The 23,297-nt window shown below is 49.2% G+C and overlaps 1 protein-coding gene across 2 annotated transcripts; it reads right to left on the bottom strand.

Moving 5' to 3' along the window:
* Positions 1 to 13,809: 13,809 nt before the first annotated feature.
* On the bottom strand, positions 13,810 to 22,128 carry LEP (leptin). 2 transcript variants are annotated; one of them, XM_066255252.1, is made up of 3 exons: positions 22,109 to 22,128; positions 16,075 to 16,245; positions 13,810 to 14,572 (listed from the first exon to the last, which is right to left on the bottom strand). In XM_066255252.1, exons 2-3 carry the CDS (start codon positions 16,216 to 16,218, stop codon positions 14,213 to 14,215), a joined length of 504 nt encoding a protein of 167 aa, XP_066111349.1. In that variant the 5' UTR covers positions 16,219 to 16,245; positions 22,109 to 22,128; the 3' UTR covers positions 13,810 to 14,212. The 2 variants fall into 2 exon arrangements, with proteins under 2 accessions (XP_066111349.1, XP_066111350.1); XM_066255253.1 differs by having other exon boundaries at positions 13,810 to 14,569.
* Positions 22,129 to 23,297: the final 1,169 nt, after the last annotated feature.

Raw genomic sequence — 23,297 nt, 5'->3', positions numbered from 1 at the left:
GCATTCTGCAGTGTCATAAAATTTCAGACTTTTATGACAGTTTAAGAATTGCAAAGGCAGAGCCCTGGCCGGGTCGCTCAGTTGGCCAGAGTGTTGTCCCAACATGCAAGGTGGTGGGTTCGATCTTCAGTCAGGGCACATAAAAGAGCCAACCAACGTCGGCATAAATGAGTGGAACAATAAATAGGAGTTTCTCTCTCTCTCTCAGTCTCTCTCCCTTCCTCTCTCTGTAGAAAATAATAATAATAATAATAATTGCAAAGGCAAGAATTTAGCCTGGTCCCTGGGGTAATTTAGATTCTCAAGCAAGCCCACTAGCCTTTTTGATTAGAGGCATTTAATATCTTGAAGTGATGGCCCCGAACACTCTCCAGCGTTATCTAGTAGTCTCCCTCGGTGCCATGTGCCTCAGCGCCTCCGCCCCTCCCCCTTCCAGCCCTCCCTTCACACCCAGCAATCCCGGAGCTCGGTCCCATCTGCTTCCTGTCTCTCACTTGAATCCTGCCTTTCTCCTTCTCTGCCGCCCCTGGTTCAGGTCCCCACGACCCATCATCTGGATGATGGCAGCATCCTCTTAGCTGATCTTTCTACCCATCATTCAGTGAATCCATCTCACTGCAGCCAGAGTGACCTTCCCAAAGTGCCAACCGACCATGTAACTCCCTGGCTTCAGACCTTCCCCTGGGGTCCACAGCCCTCAGAGCAAGTCGGTCTGAAGGTGGTCCTGCAGGATCTGGCCTGGCCTTTCATCCAATGTAAGCTTCATTCAGTTGTTCCGTGGGCCCTCCCTCCATGCCCTCCACCTTTCTAAATTGAGGTATAATTCACATACCATTTCACTGACCATTTTAAAGTGTAAAATTCAGTGGTTTTTAGTAGTCACAAGGTTATGCAATCATCACCACTGTCTAATTCTACAACATTTTTATTACCCCCAAAAGAAATCCAAACCCACTATAAGTCACTCTTTATTTCCCCTTCCCTCCCTGGCAACCACTAATCTACTTTCTTTCTCTGTGGATTTACTGATTCTGGACATTTATATCAATGGAATCACACAACATGCAGCCTTTTGTGTCTGGCACTTTTTTCCCCACTTAGCATGTTTTCAAGGTTCCAGGACCTTCCTCTTGCTCTGGGAACTCTAAGACATTCTATCCCTCCTGACCCTTCGCCTGGAGAACCCCGGCTCCACCCTCAGATCTCAGCTCTCCTCTTCTTTGGGGAGCCTTTTCTGACCCGGACCTCTAGGTTCGGCTGGGACCCCTGCTTCATGCTCTAACAATTTTACTTCTCCCAGTATAACTACCGTCACATTGTTTTACTAATCTAATTATTATTTATGTAGCTATTATTATCTCATTTGTTATTGGATTGTTATGTTCTCCTGCTAGACTGTAAGCTCCATTGGGTCAGAGACCCATTGTCCTGTTTGCTCCTGTGTCCCTTGGGTGTGGCACATAAAGACTCTCAATGAATGTGGGCTGCCTGAAAAAAGTTTTTGCTTGCCCTGGCCGGTTGGCTCAGCGGTAGAGCGTTGGCCTGGCGTACTGGGGACCTGGATTCGATTCCCGGCCAGGGCACATAGGAGAAGTGCCCATTTGCTTCTCCACCCCCCCTCCTTCCTCTCTGTCTCTCTCTTCCCCTCCCGCAGACAAGGCTCCATTGGAGCAAAGATGGCCTGGGCGCTGGGGATGGTTCCTTGGCCTCTGCTCCAGGCGCTAGAGTGGCTCTGGTTGCGGCAGAGCGATGCCCCGGAGGGGCAGAGCATCGCCCCCTGGTGGGCAGAGCGTTGCCCCTGGTGGGCGTGCCGGGTGGATCCCGGTCGGGCGCATGCGGGAGTCTGTCTGACTGTCTCTCCCCGTTTCCAACTTCAGAAAAATACAAAAAAAAAAAAGTCTTTGCCTGAGTCAGGTCTTTGGGAAAGTCTGCTGGGAGTTCAGCACAGACACCCCAAAGCTTGCGGTGAAGCCTCTTACTCTTTCCCTGTCTCCTCCCTGACATCAGGATGGGATTAGGGGTGTGCAGGGAAGGGCTTTGGACAAGACTCTATATCTCAGAGAATCTGGGACAGTGGGAGGGGAAGCTGTCAGCCCAGAGCTGCGCTGTTTTATTTCATTTATTTGTTTTTATTTTCCGTGGTGGGGTTTAGTGGAGAGGCGATCAGGAGAGGTAGCGTGTGAAGGACCAGCTCTAAGTTCCTGAAGTCCAGGCTGTCTGTATTTGTCCTGTGTCCCCATCTGCAGTGCTGGGGGAAACGTGCCAATGTATGTCTGGGAATGAGTGGATGGAGGCAGCCCTCAGCTTTGGGATTTTCAGCTAAAAACACACTGATCCAGGCCCTGGCCGGTTGGCTCAGCGGTAGAGCGTCGGCCTGGCGCGTGGGGGACCCAGGTTCGATTCCTGGCTAGGGCACATAGGAGAAGCGCCCATTTGCTTCTCCACCCCCACCCCCTCCTTCCTCTCTGTCTCTCTCTTCCCCTCCCGCAGACAAGGCTCCATTGGAGCAAAGATGGCCCGGGCGCTGGGGATGGCTCCTTGGCCTCTGCCCCAGGTACTAAAGTGGCTCTGGTCACGGCAGAGCGATGCCCTGGAGGGGCAGAGCATCGCCCCCTGGTGGGCAGAGTGTCGCCCCTGGTGGGCGTGCCGGGTGGATCCCGGTCGGGCGCATGCGGGAGTCTGTCTGACTGTCTCTCCCCATTTCCAGCTTCAGAAAAATACAAAAAAAAAAACACCAAAAAAAACAAAAACACACTGATCCAGTTACAGTGCCAGGTAGGTTCTACCCAAGGCCTGGCTACTGCCAGTCTCAGTCTGTCCTGTCCACGCTGGCACCAAGGCCTCATGGCTGTGATCCAGGAGGAAGCTCTGCCCCAAGAGAGAACTGTGCTGGGGACCCCCAGAGGAGAGGATAGAATCCTAGAGACTGGGCTAAGGTCTCCCAGAGTCCTCTGCCTAGAAGGCAGTCATCACCTTGGTGATATTTGCATGATGTTTTCAATCCCAAGGGCTCCCCGATAGGCGGATGCATCTGCCCTCTGAGTTAGCAATGGGTCAGAAAGTACCAAAGCTGGGAGTCTTGTTTCCAGAAGGTTTGGTCTGTGGCCTATTGGCACCCTGATCATTGACATTTACAGCTCATATACTGTTCACTGGGGGATATTTGTAACAAAGGTGTAAATGCTGCCCAAGCAGCCCCCGAATTGGAGGAAGGTGGGCAGGAATGTCACCGGTCTGCAAGTATTGTCCATTATTCATTCTCGAGGCATTTACCTTCTCTCTTCTAACTCTCATGGCAATGGAGTGATGAGCTGAGTATTAATATCCCTGTTTCACAGGTGAGGAAATGGAGGCTCTGAGTGCTTGAGCGCAAGGGAGCAGTTTTCAGTTGGAGGCTGAATCAGTCTCTTGCCACTGCTCTACAGCCTGACCCCCCTCCCCCCATGTTGTCTAGGAGGCCGGACTACTCATCTCCCTGGTGGGGCAAGAAAGGGGCCCTTAGGAAGAAGCTCAGGCTCTAAAAGGTCCAGCTGGAGGGATTGGCTCACCGGGCTCCCACACCAAGGGGTCTCCTTTTGCTGCACCCTAGATGGCTGCTCTGGGGTAAACTGCTCACACGGGCTGGGGTGGGTGGGGCTGTGAGCCTGGGATTGGGCTGCGGCACTGGGGGAGGAGGAAGACGAGATCCTGAGTGGACTGAGTAGGATGGAGCAGAAACAGGGGCCACCTCAGGCCCCCCACAGCTAAGGGGTCTGTGGCTGTGCCTGGAGAGGACTTTTCTGGGTAGGGGAGACCCTTTGCAGCCTCAGTAACAGGCTCTCAGGGCTAGATTGTTAGATGTAGCAAAGAAAAACACAGGGCACCCAGTTTAAAAAAATTTTTTTTAAGTGAGTAGAGGGGAGATAGAAAGGCAGACTCCTGCATGCACCCCACTGGGATTCATTGGGCAACCCCCATCTGCAGCCTATGCTCAAATCAATGGAGCCATCCTCAGCGCCCAGGGCAACACTGGAACCAATGGAGCCACTGGCTGTTGGGAGGGAAGAGGAGCAGATGGTCACCTCTTATGGGTATCCTGTTTGGGGATCAAACCTGGCACATCCACACCCTGGGCCCATGCTCTATTCACCAAGCCAGCCGGTCAGGGTGCCCAGTTAAATTTGAATTTCAAAACATACCATGGATCATGTTTTAGTATAAGTATGTTCCAGATAAACAACAGACAAATTTTTAGTATAAGTATATCCCCAATATTGCTTGGGACATTATCCTAAATACTTAAATTGATAGATTTTTTTTTTTTTTTTTTTTTTTTTTTTTTTAGACCTGAGTGTAGAATAGTAATTTTGTGGGCAGGGACCTCCCAAATATCCCTTCAAATCTTATGAAAAATTACTGGTTTGCTCTACTCTGATTATTATTTTATTACTATTGTTTGGCTTGACCACTAACGGTGATAGTGTGGGATAATGATAGGACCTACTCACCTAGTTGTAGTGAACATGAACTGAGTTAAATATGCAGCCCTCATTAATAAAGGGTCTGAAGTCATGGGGGAGGCGTCAATGAGCTGGAGAAAACGGAGCCTTTATGGAGAGGGGAGCTGCAGGCAGGCAGGCAGGGCGCCAGGGAACCACAGGTGACCGTCGCCTCCCTCTTCGGTGCAGCGTCTAGCCCTCTCCAGCCAGCGTTCCTCCACGGCGCGGGTCCCCGGAGCGCGGGGCTCGCCCGCGAACAAGGCAAAGGGACCGAGGGGCGTCCCAGGCATGTTTCTCCCCTTTCACTACATCTGCTTCGCTGGGCTTGGCATTGCTGATTCAAGGGAAAAAAGAAAACAGGGGAGGGGCGGTTGAATGCGAACAGACAAAGCCAACAACAATACAGGGAAATTTGCTGAGCGGGTGGAATTCTCTTCCCGGACCAGCAAATTAGCGCTCGGTCCCGGGCGCGCAGGAGACATGGACGCGCCCGCGCCTCCCGGTGAGGAGAGCCAGCCCCTCCGGGACCCTCTCTTGCCCTTTGGCCGCTGGATAAAATAAACACAGGGTGGGCTCCGGTTTCAGAAGGATTTGGGGATCAGCTGTCTCCTCCAATTCGATTCTATCCTTATGAAATTCTTAACCCCCTTTCTGGGTTTAACGCCGAACCATCCAGTGTCCTGATGGACCCAGGCAAGGCTTCAAGCTCCCTCTCAGCGCAGCGCTCGGGACGTGCCCACAGACCTGGGTTGGCACACGAAATAAACTTGTTTTTCAAACTTGTTAGACTGGTGTGTTGGCTCGAGGGCAAAGTATTGTGGCTGCTGGATGACTGATCGGGTGCCCTGCCACCCGGAACATTTATTTACGAACTCATAGAATAGTGTATCTAGAGTAGACCTCAGAAATGGAGTCCATGTAGGTGGATTTTCCAGATGAGGAAACAGGCCTAGATAAGTGAATGCGTTTTGCCAGGGCCACCTAGCATCAGGATTAGCCAGTGTCTGACACTCTAGAGTGGGGGCCCTTGTAAACCCTCTTAGAGCCGCGGACCTCCCTTCCTGCCTACCCCCTTAGGAGTCCAGAGGTGAAGCAGAAACCCCCGGCCACCGCTCTGGAACGCGACTGTTTCTGGGAGGGACAGAGGTGGGCATCAGACGTGAAGTTGTGTTCCCCAGACGTGGGGCATGAGGGTCGAGGCTGGGTCTCCTGGCCAAGAACCACCTGGCGGTGACAGTTGGGGAATGGCATGAGAGGGATGGTGTCCTGATGCAGCGTCATGGCCATGTTTGGAGAGGGGAGGATTTGCCAGCGTTTGTTGGGCAGCCACCAGGTGCTGTTAACAAATTGGTGGTTAAATTTAAAGGATTGGCAGCCTGGCATGGGAGACCAATGGTATGTGAGAAGGGGGTGCACCACCACTGTGGGGTGAAGACAGAAAGGCCCCACAGGTGGGGCCTGCCAGCGGTGCCCAAGTCCTGCACTTGCCCCTTTCCAGTCCTACGCATCCTGTCATCTAAACAGCACAGAAGCTCTGAGAGAGACTGGAGAGCTTTGGTGACTTGGCCCGTTCACCCAGCTAGGATGACAAGGCATGGTGTTATATCCCAAATATCCTGACACTGGCAAGGTGTGATTTATTGAGGACCCCCACCCCCTAAATTCCTCTTCCTTCCTAGATCTGTTAGGATTCCTAAAACTTTGCCATTATAGTTCCCAATCCCTTTTACTATTGGAGGATTGTGTGTGTGTGTGGGGGGGGGACTTCAAGAATTTCCTCTTTAAAGAAATCATGCTAGCCTGGCCCGTGGTGGTGCAGTAGATAGATCGTCGACCTGGAATGCTGAGGTTACTTGTTTGAAACCTTGGGATTGCCTGGTTAAGGCATATATGACAAGCAACTGATGAACAACTAAAGTGAAGCAACTGTGAGTTGATACTTCTCGCTCCACACCCTTCTGTAAAGTCAATATATAAAAACCTTTAAAAAACAATCATGCTAGAAGGAACCCTTCATTAGTCACTAAAACTGTAAAAGGACTCTGGCACCTACAGAGGTGAGGGAGTGGGGGCGGGCACTCCTAGCTGTCCCAGCCGGGGCACCAGGACACCAAAGATCACCTTTGTGTGTTTCCCACAGCCCTGGGAGCCTCCTCTCCGCTCTGTGCAGCAGTCTGCCCACTGTCTAAGAGCTCCTCTATTTTCTCCTAATGGCTTTTGTTTCTCCTGGGCCTAGCACAGTGCCTGGCACAGAGTGAGCACTCAGGAAATGTTTGCCAGTTATCTTTACTGCAGCTCTTCACATGCCAGAATGTAATTGTCCTGCCCCAGAACCCGCTGGAATCAGCTAAAGGGCTGCCCTTCCCCCATCCTCCCAGCCCCGGGCAGCTGAAGGTTGAGGATATTGATAAAGGAGGCCACAGGATTCCTCTAGAAATGTTTTTCATAATCTAGGCTCCAGCGAGGGATTTGGGAATTCCTTAAACAGTCAGTGTGCATTTGGGTGTAAACACTTGGCCTGCCAGCTTTCTAACATGTCTATTAAAGGCATCCATCAACCAGCCCTCCTGGCTGGCAGCGCTGGGCAGGTTGGCTCCAGACCTCCAAGACGCTGTATGGGACCAAGGGGTTGCCTGTTCTGGGCCAGGGCCCCCTTCTTGTTCCTGGGCCCCCTTGCGGGCTGCAGCTGGCCCCTGAGACAGCAGCTGCTTGTCCTCTCTCCTGGGCTGGGGACACATCTGCATTTAGCAGTGCCCAAATCAATCATTATTACCTTCCCCGCTGACTATGCAGGAACTGAGCAATCCCTCTGGCCACCGCCTCCACCTGCCCCCTGGGAAAACAAAGCTGAATGTTCCCACAGCCAATGTCCTCACTAAGCAAGGAGATTCTGGCAGGGCTGGGTTCTAGGAAGAGCAAGGCCAGAGTGTGTTCTTAGGAGGGCAGAGAGGCACCAAGGGATCTCCTAGCTCCCCAAACAGGGCAAGTGGAGCGTGGTTGTGAGGCCAAGTGAGGCAATAGGAATAAGAGGAGACTGGGGAGAAAATTAGAGAGGGGGTGAAGGAGGGGGAGCAAAGGCTCTTTTGCAGGAGTTTTTCATTTTTATTAGCTTTGAAGTTAGATTTCAGGATTAATTGGGAGCAAAAGAGCAATAAAGAAGCAGGGAAGGAAAACAATTGAAATGTCAGGCAGCTGATGTGTTCTTCCATAACTTGCAGGGGACTTGGTCCATGCCTGACCCTATGCCAAAGGCAGAATGCCAGAAGTCACCCCACCCTTAGAGACATAAAAGAATGGCTTCAGTAAAGACGGAAAAATATACGGTGACAGAAAATGATCTGACTTTGGGTGATGGGCACACAATGCAATCAACAGTTCAAATGCTATAGAGATGTTCACCTGAAACCTATGTACTCTCACTGATCAGTGGCATTCCATTAAATTTAATTTCTAAATTTAAAAAAAAGAGAGGGACTTCCCGAGCCACATTTTTCTAGGGGACAATAGTATTCTGGAAAGCAACCACCATGGCATTCTGGCTCATTTCTGTATCTACTAGGCTTAGTTCAGAGTGGGGCACATAGTAATTGCTCAGTAAATAATAGCTATGTGTCAGGACTCACTCAAAGCCTTTGCTAACCTTTTCACAAGGTAATCGGATAGATATTATTATCTTCATTTTCCAGGAGTGAAAATGGAAGCACAGAGAGGTTAAGTTACTTGCTCAAAGTCATAGTTAGAAAGTAATAGAGCTGAAATTCAAACCCATGCAGATTGATTTGAAAGTCTGTGTTCTTACCCACAATGCTCTATAGACCCTTAAAAGAAAAAGAGAACAAAATGAAAAAAATCTTAACGATGGAATTGAAAGAGACCCTGGATGTTAATTAATTATTTATTTACTATTCAGTGTATTCATTTATTGTGGATGTCATTTAAATCCAAGTCTTTGTACTACCAACTAAGAACTAGCAATGGGGAAGAGACTTATCCAAGACCCTTGGCACCAGCCAGCTACTGGCAGAGTTAGTATTAGAACTCCAGTCCCTGCCCTGGCCAGGTGGCTCAGTTGTTTAGAACATCATTCCGAAGTGCAGATGTTGTCAGTTCAATCCCCAGTCAGGGCACATACAGGACCAGCTTGATGTTCCTGTTTCTCTCTCTCTCTCTATCTTTTCCATTCTCACCAAAATCAATAAATTAAAAAAAAAGTTCTAGTCCCTGAAGTCTGTTTCCCCCAAGTCTTAGAAGGAGAACAACCAGTGCCCGTCAGGGTTTGCAAAGTGACTTTTAAATAGCATCAGTGTCTATCGGGCTCGGGAAACCAGTGGGAACTAGGCCCCTTTTTCACTCTCTCCCCCACCGTCTTACCCAGCCAGGGTGGCTCCACGGGGCAGACCTGAGTTCTTCAGGCCTTGGCAATGGAGCCCAGCAGGAAGATGTTGAAGTCACAGGTCCTGGGAGGCAGTCAGGAGATGTCACTGAAGGACGCCACCTGGGCTGGCCCTGAGGAACCAGGGCTCTATCTCAGCCAGTGGGTTCTTCGGGGCCCAGTCTGGGACATGTGAGTGAGTGTGGATTTCCATGCTCGGATTATGGCATACATTCCCAGTTCTTTGACAACTTAAATACTTACAATTTTCGGAGTAATTCTTTTCCTCAAGGCATTTTTCTGGATCACTAAAGTCTATACATAACATATGTTTGATTTGACATATTTAAAACTCATTTTCCTCCTAGACAAGACAAATTGAATTTATATCTTTCCATATGGGGCTTTTCAAAGAGATTGGTGCTGGGCTGCATTGGGCTCCTTGAATGAAGTCGTTTGATTACTCCTGGCATTCTTTTTCCGTTTATGAGAAGTGGGTAACTGCAGATATTCCAACTGGGAGAAGGAATGATTGGGTTTTTCTCCTATGGGATAAAATCTTCTTTCAAACAGATGAGTTTCTGGCATTTGCGATTTTTCTCTGCCACCTGGCAGAAGCTTCTAGAATAGAAATCTCCTAGCAGCACATAAGCTGATCATCCAGGAAAGCCTTCACTCAGGCTGGGGAAGGCAGAGTAAAATGACTGGGTCCTTTTTCTATATCTATGCGTGTGTGGATAGATAGATAAATAGATAGCCAGCCTAGGTATTACAAATTCAAAGGCTCAGGTTCTAAGCCTCAAATATGAGTCTTTGGGCAATGAGACTCTAAGCCAGTCTTGTTCCCACCAGCCAATACAAGGGATAAATAATAAACACCCTCCATTGCTACTCCAAATGTAGAAAGGTCATAAGCCCTTCCATCCTGAAGTATGGAGGGGGGTTTCCTGAATTGTTGTCATGATCTCCAAATAATTATTGGGTTGTGAAGACCACGTTTAGATTTTTGAGTCAGAAAGGTTCAAGCCCAAGTGAAGAAAGTATTGGAGGCTTCCAATACCTTCTCAGGATGGGGGCCCACTGAGGGGAAGCTTACTTCCTATGACTCACACTGCACCTTCTAGTTCTCCCTCAGATAAAAAGACACACGTTTTATAAACAGAAAAGGTGAAGTGAGGGTCGGCATTTCCTTAGGAATTATGGTCCAAAAATGGTGGGAGAGCTATCTTCAGTGTTGGTTTTCTGGTCTGTGATAGTTTGGGGGGACATCCAGCTGAGATGAAACCCTGGTTTTGACAGGAAGGTCCTGTCTGAGGTTCAGCAACATCCAGTGCCAAGGGGCTTGGCCTATCCCAAGGGGGAAGCCTAACCCACTGTATGAATGGGTCCTTTGGCCTGCCCTGCTCTGTACTCTTTGAGGCCCCTGAAGCTGATGTAAAGGATGTGTATTTGGGGGGCAGGGTGGTAATGGTCTGCTCCTGATTTAGGAGGAGTATGAAGTAAGCCAGTGAGGAATGGAATAAGTCTTACTGGCTAGCTCCAGGGATAAGGTTTTGAAGGTAGGGGCAAAGTACTTTTTTTCCAATAGCTTAAATGGGAAAAAATAGACAAGAATCCCATTTCCCTGTCTGAGGCGTCTCTTCCTATGCAATATATTTAATACGGAAGGCTCACCGCAGTGGGGACACCATGATTCCCCTTGGGGAGGGAGAAGGGGCATTCTGCAGCTTCCACAGGGCACCCTAAGGCCGAGAGAGATGAGGCCGAGCTCGAGGCCCTGAGTTTGCTCCCTTAGTTTTTCCTTACGAGCAGAGCAGCGGGACTTGCCTTTGCAACATCTTGCAGCTGGCTCTTGTCACTCTCTCCTTGTTTGATTTGCTAAATCTCTGTTTAAGTTCGCTACTTCACACCCACACTGACAGTCTGCCATCCCCCCCAGGTCCTGGGACATCTGCCAAGCAGTGAAATCAAATGTGGAGTTAAATATAACTTGGCTCTACATTGTATTCGAGTCTCCTTCCACCCCACCCCCACTCCTTCCTTCTGAAGAATGCAGAATGTCCAGGCAGTAGTACCGGGGCCAAGGGAATCTTCCCCCCAAAATGTTTACTCTGGAAATCTTACCCAAAAGTAGAGGGCCTGGAATAATGAACTGTTGTGTGCCTGTCACCCAGGGTTAACAATTATCAACACTTTTGCTGATCTTGTTTATCTAATTGTATCTAATATATGTATTTTCCTGAAGCATTTTAAGACAAATTCCAGATATCATCTCATTGTACCCTAACCTACTTCAGTCTGAATCTCTAATAAATAGGGTAGCATTTAAACATAATTAATCACTATATCATCACCATAGCTAATCAAATTAACAGTAATTCCTTATCATAACCTAAAACAGAATCCATATTCAAATTTCTGTCATTGTCTCAGAGCTGTCTTTGTACAGTTGGTTGGGACCTAGGTCTTTGATCTCAAAAAGAAGTTTGCTGAGAAAATGAAGAGTGAGCAGAATTCTAATAAGAAGTTTAAGCTTTAAGGGTTAGGATTGTTGTCAGGCTTTTTAATTTTATTTTAATTTTTGCAGAATTTGCCTGCATGTGAATAATGGGCTTGTTATACAAGCGTCTCAATTCCTTTGCTCAGAGAACCCGTGCTGTGCCAGACACTATGGCCAGGCATGGGGGGTGGCCTTGCCCACAGAGGCACACAGCCCAGGGCAGGGCCCCAGGGGCCAGTGGTGAAACCCCTACAGAAATGCTGTGTTCTGACCTCGTGCACAGGGCCTATGGGAGCTCAGGGGAGGGAAGACCTGCCAACATCAGGCTCCGTTGTTGTATAAAGACATCTTATGAAGAAAATATTTAATAACCAAGACTCGTTTGTTAACCTGATCTTTTCTCGATTCAGTTATCATAAGGTGTGAGTGAGACAGACGAGGAGGAAGAGCCAACCCAGAGGGCCTCGTTGATGTGGTGGCTGGTGGAGGCATCCAGCGCTCAATCTGGGCACAGTGCGCCTCCGAATTGCCTCCACAGAGGGTGATAGGCTGAGGCATGTGTTCACAGAGCCTCATCCCCACTGGTTGGTTGAGACCGGCCCCACCAGGGGTGTCGCTCTCCCCTCACTACCAGGCTGCCCCCCATGGGCTGCGAGGGCCCCCACGGATCACGGTGGAGAGGTTCGAGGAGCGCTGTGCCAGGGAATGGCACCTCACAGCTGCAGCTGCTCTCAGACGTGACCAGGACATCAGACTCTACTAAGCAATTCCCATTCCTTTTGCTTCCCTGACTCATTAATATTAATAACTACATGATTTATTAAGTGCTTTTTGTAAATCAGTCATTGGGCTATTAGCTTCCCAAACACTTTATCATTTAATCTTCTGAAGACCTGCGAGGAAGGTGATGTTATTCCTCCCATGCACAGATGATAAATTGAGGGAAAGAGAGGTTATATAACTTGCCTAAGGGTTAGGCACCCTCTGGGCTGGGAGATGGGGTGGCGGTGATTGCCTGGCACCGGGGCGGGGGCAGGGGTCTCTGTTACTGTCTTTACATCCTCATCTCCCATCTGCAGGCCAGAGAAAGTAAATTCCCAGGGCCAGGACCTCTCGGGACTGAGGATGACAGTAGACCAGCAAACTTAACCCACGTGGATTTGCATAGTCAAGCATCACTAGCCTTAGGTCCTGAGGTTGAAAGCTCAGTCCTTTTGTAAAAATGACGTATGCTTATTTTTGGTTGAATGCTGTTGTGCAGCAAGCATCTGGGATGGGGTCTTCTGAAAGGTCCTGCTGCATGGGCCTGATGCTTTGCTCACTACATTCTCCAAAAGCCCTGACACTGGAGGTTGAACGCGCCAGGTGCTGCCCCCAGACTCCACCAGCTGTTCGGCAGGTGTGAGCTGCTGCCTCAGGGGATGCAAGAGAATGCCTGGAGATGGAAAAGGGTCTGGAAGGACGCTCTGAGGATGTGCCCTTCCACGCTGCCCTGGCAGTCAGCCCACAGAGGAGGGCATGGCATCTCTAGGCCTTTTCTCGGAGACCCATTACTGTGCACTGGCCTCCTGAGCCACTGGGGCTGGGAGGAGGAGGACAGGGGCTTCTCAGGCTCGTGACTGATCAGATACAGGACAACTCAGACAGTCCCTGGTGGCCACCAAAGGAGCAAACACATTGTCCTCAAGCCTGTTACCTAGGCAGGCAGGGGCTGGGGTGGGTCATGGCACCGGCACCGTCTAGGTCCCGGGGGATCAGTGCAAAGGAATGTGTTGTAAGAGATGGATCATGGCCTAGACTTCTCAGTAACACGGGCCAAAAACATTCTCTCCTTTTCATAGTTTATTTGGTTTGCCTTGACTTTCTGTCACTGGCAACCAAAGGAGTCTTGACTGACACAGAAGCCAGCCACTTCCCCCAGCTGCCAAGTGACCCACTTAGGCTGTTCCAGCCACATCTGACTGTCCCCTGCTCGGGTCTCCCCTTCCTCCCTACCTAAGCTGGCACACAGGAGGGACTCGGCCTCTGTCGTCTACCCAAAGGTGAGTTGTGCCCGTGTACTCCTGGTCCTGGGTCACTGACATTTGAAGTCTGTTGCTAATTGTGAGATGAAGGGAAGAAGCTTCATGCACATCTTCTGTGAACTAGACACTGTGCTGGGTCATTATGTCATTAAATATCCAGTGCAATCAACAAGATGTTTTGTGGGAGGAGGATCCTTAAATCACCCACAGAGGTGACCCCCTTGGATGGGCCAGCCCCCGAGTCCACACCGGGACTTGGGTTAAAATTTTCTGATACAAATGCACAGCAGAGGTGACCGCTCAGTGCCTGCAACGAGACCAGGCCTGTGTATCTGGTTGAGCCCGTTATTGAGTTGCATATCTTTGCTTGGGTTTTTAAAAAATGTTTTTTATTTATTGATCAGTTTGAGAAAGGGCGGGGGGGAGAAACATCAGTTTGCTCTTCCATTTATTTATGCATTCATTGGTTGATTCTTGCCTATTCCCTGACCAGGAATGGAACCCACAACCTTGGCGTATCAGGATGACGCTCTAACCAACGGAGCTACCTGGCCAGGGCTGTTTGTTTGGGTTTTAGTTATTTATTCACTTATTTGAAAACCTGGAACTTCTCAAGGCTGATCTGCAGACCCAGCCTGACTCATGCAATGCCAGGTGCGCTCATGTTGTCAGCCCTGTGCTTTGGGGGATCCTTTAGCCTGAATAACTGGCTGTTGGCTATGGCCAAGTCCAGGCAGAAGTGACCTTTGGAAGGGTGACTTGGAGGAGTGAGAAAGAAAGGGGACTGGAGGACCGGATAAAAGCTGTCCGCAGAGGCCCTCCCCAAGCCTCCCAGGCCTCAGCACTTGGGGCTGTAGTCCAGTTGCTGTAGCATGCCCTGCAGAGACTGCCGCAGCCTGTTCAGGACCACGACCTCTGTGGAGTAGACTGAGGCTTCCAGAACACCACCCAGGCCCTCCAAGTTCTTCAGATCCCTGGTCTGGGAAAGGGGGCAGTTGTTGGAGAAGGCCAGCACGTGGAGAAGTTCCTGGAGGTTCTCCAGGTCATTAGATATTTGGATCACATTTTTGGAAGGCAGATTGATGAGGACTTGCTGGTAGATCGCCAATGTCTGTTCCATCTTGGACAAACTCGGGACTGGGTGGAGCCCAGGAATGAAGTCCAAACCAGTGACCCTCTGTTTGGAGGAGACCGACTGCTGTGCAGGAGGAAGAGGGAGAGCGAGAGCTCAGAGAGGCAGGAGACACGTCCATGCCCTAAAGCCTCTCCTTGGAGTGTTTTTTCCCTCAGCTACTTCCATTCCCCCTTCTGCACCATCCTGGCCTAGGACCTCACCTCTTGTGTCCAGTTGGCTGCCAAGCCGCTAAGCTGGCCTCCTAGTCTTCTGTCCTCTTAGCCTTCCCAAACCCAGACCTCCACTCCCAGACCAACCTTCGCAGGTCATTTCTTTCACCAAGTGGCCTCTGCCGTAGAACCGGCCATGATGCCCTATTTTGTATTGAGTTAAGTCTCTTCTCCAGGCACTGGAATCCTCCCTAATCCCCTCCTCCCCAGGCATCTTCATTCCCTTCCTCCTCAGTAAATTCCTCCCTTCCAGTCAGGTCCCCCACGGACCTCACGCCATTAGGCCGTCCCCAGCGAGTGTTCAGTCTCTCTCCTCTGCTCCAATAACTGGTTACCAGGAGGGGCTCCCCTTCCCAGCTGCCCATGACACTCACTCCCTACAGCACACAAGAGGGACACTCTGGACCTACCATGTGCAGCTTTGTCAAATGACTGTTTTGAAAGCCAGGAGGCGTAAGGGTTTCTCTCTGTGAAATGCTCAAGACTCTTTTCTAGCTTTGAGTTGTTTCTGCTTCTGGTCACCTGACTTCTCCCTTCCCTAGGCCACTGTCACACATCCACAGTGACCAGGAGACATGGAAGTCCACACAGGGCAAAGAGCAGGCTTTTAAGGCTGGGGACTATCAGAAACCACAACCACACACCTTTGATGCGGGCACATTTAGTTCTGCTTCTGCAGGGGTGGGGAGTGGGAGGTCACTTGCTTTCTCTAAATTAATCTCATAATGACCTTATGAAGACTATATTGAGAGTCCCATTATCTAGATGATGAAACCAAGGCTTAAAGACATTGAGGAACTAGCCTAAGATTTTCCAGCTGGGAACCGGAGATGAGAAGAGCAGTGGGAAATGCCAGAAGGGCTAAGCCGTTGGGTCCCAGCGCAAAGGCCCGAGGGACATTGATAGCTCTTTGCAAATACTCAGAGGGTTATATCTGAAAGAGGGTAGACTTGCTCTTTTGAGTGATCTTGGCAGGCAGGATTGGCAATAATGGGGAGTCCTTCTAAGGGTCAGGACTCAGCTACAACTAGGAAGAATGCCTACTGATAAGCACATTCTAGAGATCTGATGGAGATCCCAGAGAGGTGCTCCTGGGGGTCTGGTCACCAGCCAGTGGGACACACAACATTTCCAGCTTCCTCTGGTCCTAGGCACTAGGATTCCAGTCGGGGAGGAAGAAGAGTAAAAAGGCGGAGACTGATGGGAGAAGAGAGGAGGCAGCTGTTGGTACAGTAGAAAGATTCAAGGCCATCTTGGCCCCTACATGTCACTGCACAGGCCTCTGCTAACCTCTGAGGTCCGAGTTTCCCCACAGGCCAGCCACAGTTCTATTCTGTCTCCCCAGACTCTGCCTACCGTGTGTGAAATGTCATTGATCCTGGCGACAATCGTCTTGATGAGGGCTTTGGTGTCACCCTGAACTTTCTGGATGGGCAGAGCTTTCGCGTAGAACAGACAGAGCCAAAGCCACAGCAATCGGCACAGGGGTCCGCAATGCATTTTTCTTCCCAGATGTGCTTCTTGGGCCTGAAAACAAAAGGAACCACATATTGCAAGCTGCTGCTGCTCAGAAATCACCCATATGTCCTGTTCCCAACCACATTATTGGATGTGGATAAAAATGAGATTTGCTTTCTGCCCTGGCTATCATTTATTCAGAGTCAAAGATAATTCATTATCTAGACATGCATTAATAAAAAGCATTTCCTTAGGAAGAGGCGAGGCCTGGTCAATAAAACCACAAGGAGGTGTGCTGTAGACTGCAAAGCAGTAAGCCAGCGTGCAAGCAAACAGACATGGTGATGATGATGTGATCTCATTGTTTGATTTGGGGAAGAGAGTAAACTTTTAAAGTCGGGTTTACATCCAGCCATTTACCAGCAGTAAGACTTGAGGCAAATCATATAACTGCTAAAAACTCCACCTTTTATCCCCTGCAATATACCTGTCCTCAGGCTTTTATAAGGATCAAATTGGATCATGCGTGTTGAGAGCGCTGTGAAGGTATCGTGAAATGTGCTGTATTACTGCCCCATTATTAGAGATTATTTCCTTGTCCTCCGGTTGCTCTCACTGCAGCCTGCTGAGGACATTGGTCACTGGCTTTATTGCTTCCCCTCTCTCCCACTGGGAGCCTAAGTCCAACCAGCACTTATGGAAGGTCTGACAGTATGTCACAGGCAGATCTCAGCCCCAAGGATACAATAGTGAACAACAGGTTCCTCTACCTTTAAGTGGATTACAGTTTGGTAAGAGAGACAAACAGGTAAACAGGCCATTCCAATTAAGGAAAAAAGAGCTTTGTAAGAAGGACAAGTTCAACAGGAGTCAAGGGGGGTGGGGGTTCCTGGAAGAGGTATCACCTGAGCTGGGTATTAAAGACTGAGCAGGAGTGAGAAAGAGTAGAAAGTGGTTTCCATAATCACCAAGAAAGCAGCAGATGCAAAGGCACAGAGGCGGGAGACACTATATAACACGGTCCCCCAGAATACTGGAAACTTTCAGCATCACAGAACCCTGAGTTCCAAAATTAACAATATGCTGATCCCTGATTAAGCTGCAAAGTTTTAATGAGATACATGAGGCAATGAGGCAACAAGTAATCAAGTTAAATGTTTGTGAGCCTGTGGCCAATGATCCATGCTAAGTGTATGTGGATGAACTTGAAATAATAATTAAATGTAAATAAATTTTAGCACAAAGGGTCTGGAGATGGCAAAAAAGTTAATCTCTGATTTTTTTTTTCTGCCTCATCTGGATCCTGATAAAAACAGATAAGACATTTTCTGTCCACAGGTGGCATTATTACTATAATTCATAGCTTGGCAATGTAGTAAGAATCAGCAGTCTGTTTATATACTATTTATAATATTTGAATAAAGCTATTTTTTAATCTGAATTTTATTTTATTTTTTTTAATTTTTTTAATAACTTTTTTAAATTTAATTTTATTTATTTATTTTATTTTTTTTTAGAGAGGAGAGAGACAGAGGACAGAGAGACAGAGAGAGAGAAGGGGGGAGGAGCTGGAAGCATCAACTCCCATATGTGCCTTGACCAGGCAGGCCCAGGGTTTCGAACCGGCGACCTCAGCATTTCCAGGTCGACGCTTTATCCACTGTGCCACCACAGGTCAGGCCAAATCTGAATTTTATAGAAGGGGAAAATGAGGCTCAAGGAGCTGCATTCAACTTGCCTAAAGTCAAACAGGTAAGTGGCAGGGTCAGAATTCATATTCTTCAAGGCTGGGGCCCGTTCTACCCTCCTCCCCCCATTTCTCTAGCCTTCAAGGTAAAATCCAAATTATAAATCACTCCAACACTCAGCCAAAGGCAGATCCTGGGACCATGGCATTTGGGAGCAAATATCCCGCTCTAGGATGAAGTTATGAGATTGTACCCTGCTATCAACTTAAAATATAAAAAATACTTGGTAATATGGGAGGGAAGCATTTCAGATGTTTTTGTGTTTGCTCTCTTAAAAAGTTAAATCTTCTATTAACTACTTATTACCTGAATAAACATTTCCACCAAATCTTTGTGGAACAGAGTTAAATGATGCTAACCCCCCAGTGTGATCCCACAAAACCCTAGCAATGGTGGATGGCATAGTGGTTAGACCCTGAGGCTTCAGCTGCTAGCTCTGCTCTTGTTAGCTGTGTGTCTCTGGGAAAGACACTTAACTTCCCTAAATCATCCGTTCTGATCTGTAAAATGGAACTGAGACCATCACCTGGCTCAAACGGTAAACGACATGAACCTGGAATGCTCCTGCCGGGGTGTGTATGCATGTGAGTATGTTAAATACCAGCTGTTTTTGAATTGTGTAATTACTGGGCAGGGCTTGAAATTCTTCAGCAACACTACCTGTACCTGTAGCCAACCCCAAATCAAGCATTTGGCCTGTTGCCTCCCCTGGGCCATCTCAACAGGGTGCCTGGTATTTCTGAGTCTTGCCACCGTGCACAAGATTGAATCCTATCCTTTTCTAGGATTTATGTGTTAACGACCCCTCCTTCCCAAGAGAATTTATTACCAGATTAACTCTGGTTTTAGTAGTTCTCACATAATGGCCACCCTGTAATACCTTAATGGAAAAACAGTTTACAAGCCCTCTCTATCACCACTGCTAATATGCTTCAGTGGATGCTGAGAACAAACTGCCATTCCTTGAAACGTGGAATTGAGAAGCTGCAGCTGAGTCTGCCTGAGAGGAGAGGCCAGGGTTAGGCCTCCATGAGGGCTGCAGGAAAAAATGGTAACAGGTCCATCTGAGATCAAAGTGATGGAGAGAATTTGGCCCACTAACACACAACACGTAACACACACATACACACACACACACCCGTATGCCTAACCCTTTTTTGCAGAGGCTGCTAGTTGTTTTTAATTTAGTCTTCCCTTCTTCCCAAGTAATAGGACATCCAAGTTTAGATAGGGATGTAGCCATCCAGAATAAGTAGTACAGTTCCCAGCTTCTCCCAACTAGGTATGGCCATGTGACTAAATCATGGCCAATTCAATACAAAGAGCCGCCATGTGGCAGCTCTCATGCTGTGTGCTATCCCTTCCTCCATCCCGATACCTGAACTGTGGATGCAGTAGCCAGCGTTTGGGCGCCATCTTGGGTCATGAGGACTACAGCCTGACTGACCTTAAGAGTAGAGAGTAGGGAGCTGGAGGAGCCCAGATCGCTGAGGACTCGGTGGAACTGAGATGACACACTGGCTTTGGACTGAGTAAGAGATATAACCTCTGTCTTGGTGAAGCCACTGTTATTTGGGGTCTCTGGTAAATGCGGTCAAACTTAATGCTAACTAATTTATACATGGCATCAGAAAAGAGTGAAAAGAAGTTTTCTCTGATTAACTTGTCAGTAATTGGGCAGGGGCCCCTGGCTGACACCCAATAATGGGGGAATGACTGGGAGGAGCCATCTTAATGTCACATCCCAGAATTCACTTTGGCCCAGCAGAAATTCCTAAAAGCTTTCTTAATGAAGACAGGAGATGCTTTAGCACCCAGGTCTCCCTTCCACTGGGACCTTGGTCAGCTTTCTGCCCCTTGTAAATGTCCTCTAGGACCACGTTGGCCCAATTCCCTTCGGCTTCCTGGATTGTGCTCCATCTTGACTGTTGTCGCAGGTGCCCCCGGTCTTGGTTCCATTCATCATCCTGGTTCCTGCTCCTGTGCTCTGGGCCCCCACCCTTCTCAGAGACCTCTGCTCTGCCCTCCTGTCTTCCCTGTGGCTTCTCCCCTCTTCCTTGGCACCCCAGCCTGGGGCACCCCACAGTACAAATGCAATGTGCACACAATTGGGAATGAAATAGTCTATGGGATGAGATGGTGGCACTGGCACTGATCACAGATTTGCTTCCCAGAAGCTGATAAACTGAGCAGGAGAGACTGTAAAATGCAGTCTGCTGAGAAGCAAGGCATTTCCATTGTCACGCGTGAAGTAAGTGCAAAGGCTTCCGTGGGCCCAGGGATCGGGTGTGTTGTTTCTAAGCAGAAACAATCTCTCTATTTCTCTGAGACACCTGTGTGGACAAAGAAGAATTCCAAGGCTCTTGGCTGGCAGGCCCAGAAACAGAGCCACCGCCACTGGGATCCTACTGTTGGTGGGGACGGGGGCTACTGATGAACTGATCGCAGGAGAAATTGCCTAGATTTTTTTAAATCACATGTCGGCTATTTGAGGGTGCACACAACACAAGGACTTTGTCTCCTGGGACCCTTTCTCTCTCCCTGACCATCACATACACCTGGGTGGCATCTAGGCTGGAGTAGGGACCATGAGCCAGGCTCTGTGAGGAGAGCTCTCCCAACTGGCCACCTCCGCACCCTGCATGGGCCACTCAGACACGACAGGCATCTGCCTGGGGTTGATGGGCCGAATTAATTGCAATTTCCCTGGCTCTGTCCTTGATGCTTGGAGCCATTTCCTGGAACAGAGGGGGAGGAAAATATTTCCTCCAAATACCAAGAAGAGTTCTTCTGAGCATAATATGTACAAAATATGAGAAAGACTCCTTCGGCCAACATGGACTCATTCCCCTCAGCCCAATGTCCTCAAATGCTTGAAAAGGAAAGAACCTAAAAATATGCACCGTTTTCTCTTGCTTTATCCCGCTACCAAAACCAGAGACACGGTCAACCTGGCTTTTCTGTTCACGAGGACATTAGAATGAGAGCAATAATGGTCCTGCAGACCAAAGAGATTGGGTGCCCTCTCTCCCACCAGTCCCAGCGGACTGCTACCCACCACAGAACTCTATAGAACAAACACAGTGCTCGCTTTGGAAGCATATATACACACAGGACAAACACAATGGAGCTCAGTCCCTACAAAGGGGTGTCATGTTCTTGTGGTGTTCCTCCAAGCTCCTGCCCCCTGCCCCACCTCCCCTGAAGACCATCCTTCCAGCAGAAAACAGTTATCTTGTCTTTCCAAAGCTGCCATTCTCAGTGATGACCAGGCCACTTGTCGCACTCAGATCTAACTGTATTCATGAGTCACTCTTCTAAGGTGCCAGCATCTTCAAGCTGTAGAAACCGGAGTGTAAAAGCAACCACACCCACAGTGAAATCTAAATCAAGCCACGGACGAAGGCAGAGGCTATCGGTGGGCCTGGCAGGGCTCATCTGGGCCCCCCCTGCCAACAGGTGTATTTGGTGGTCTTGGCCAGGGACATAGTAACAGTGAGAATGTGAGCAACAGGCCTTGCCCATGACCTGTTCTGTCGCCACACAGAAACCCTGCTTTATCCGTCATGAGGAAGCCATTTACACAGCTTTGAGACCAGAAGTGGTAAGACCCAGCACAGTCTCTCTGGAAGACTTAATTTCTTCCTGACGCCTTTTCTACCCTCCTATCCTTCATGGGTATCCTGGTCCCCGGCCTCTACCTTACATAACCCCTCACATTCAGAGCCCCCCCCCCACATGCTTGAAAATAATGCCTGAATTCTTATCCACAGAACAAGGTTATATCTAGTGCTCAAAAACTGGATACCCCTGCATTCCCTAAAACCTCAACTTTATTGCACACCCTCAGGTGGGAGCCAGCTACCCTGATCTTTGGGGATGAGCTCAAGGTAATTTCCAAAGCATCTCAGAGGCTGGGCTGGTGGCTCTGACCATTTCCCTATGCTCTCTGGCTCCCTGCGCATAGATTCCTGCCCGGTGGGCACAGACACAGCCCAGCTCCGAATTCAGTGCTCCCCCGCTCCCAGTAGCCTTTCCTATGGTGAGAACTCAGTGCAAAGCTAGCATGGTCCAGAACCAAGCCCTCCTCCCTGCCCGTCACCCGCCTCAGTTTCCCCGGGGCGCTGACGTGGGGTGGAGAGAGGTGACCCGCAAAGGTGAAAGGAGAGCGCCTGGGGCCTTACCTCGCAGCGGCTCCGCGACTCCTCCGGGGCTCCATGCCTTCCCGCCCCTCTTATAGCTGCCAGGGCACAACTTGCGCAACTGCCCGCAACTGCCCCGAGCACCCTGAGCGCCAGCTCCCGCCCCACGTCGTGGGCAGCGCCGGACAGAGCGGCTGCGGGCCCGGGGCCTCGAGGGAGGGACTCCGCTGCGCCAGGAGCCACGCGCGCATCCTCGGGTAATCCCGCAAGTTTGAGGACCGCCGGCAGGAGCCAGAAATCCTCCAGGTCCGGTCGGAGGCTCTGGCGCGGCCTCTGGGAGACGGGTGGCAGTGGGGGCTCCTCTGAGGCGCCCTCCCCGGCAACTCTCCCTACCTCCAGCTGGTTTGGGTGACTTGTTCCGCCTCCTCCCCGAGGTTGTAAGGGGAGAGCGAACACACCTTTTATGTCCTGGTGCCCTTACAATGCCAGGCACACGTGGGTGCCTAGGAAAAGTTTGCTGAACTGAACCTCAGAGGCACCACGCACCACAGAGCTGACTTTTGACACGCAACGTCAGCCCACCAGAGTTTGGGGATTCCTAGACTCAAGGCCACTGGGAGGGTAGGTTTTTAAAATTTGAGGAAAACCTGCAGTGATGGAGGTGTGGAGTGGACAAGGAAAGCCAGGTTCACACAGGGCCTCGCCACTTTGCACTGGAAACTGCACAGGCTGCTGCTCCCCGGGCCGGCAGGGGGTTGCTTTGTCCACTACTATATCCTCCGGTCAGAGCCCAGTGCCTGGCACACAGGCTTTCATTCTTAAGATATATTTTTAAATGAAACTTTTAAGTACAGAGAAAAGTAGGCAATATATCAATCGCCCAGATTTAACAATTATTCTTTTTCCGCATTTGCCTCATTTATTTTTTGACTAAAATATTTGAAAGCAAATTATAAACATCATGACATTTTATCCTTCAATGCTTCAGTGTGTAGCTCTAAAAAATAAGGAAGCATTTGTATATAACTGCAGGATGATTATAACACAATTGTAATTCTTTAACATCATGAGAGTTCCAATTTATACATTCAGATTTCTCCAAAATATCTCAAAAAATGTATTTTAGAGTTGCTTTGTTTGAGCCTGGTTGTTTTGCTCTTAATAACTATTTATAGAAGGAAGGAAGGAAGGAAGGAAGGAAGGAAGGAAGGAAGGAAGGAAGGAAGGAAGG

This window comes from Saccopteryx bilineata, chromosome 2 (genome assembly GCF_036850765.1).
Source record: "Saccopteryx bilineata isolate mSacBil1 chromosome 2, mSacBil1_pri_phased_curated, whole genome shotgun sequence".
Taxonomy (NCBI): domain Eukaryota; kingdom Metazoa; phylum Chordata; class Mammalia; order Chiroptera; family Emballonuridae; genus Saccopteryx; species Saccopteryx bilineata.
This window is presented reverse-complemented; position numbering and strand designations above follow the sequence as displayed.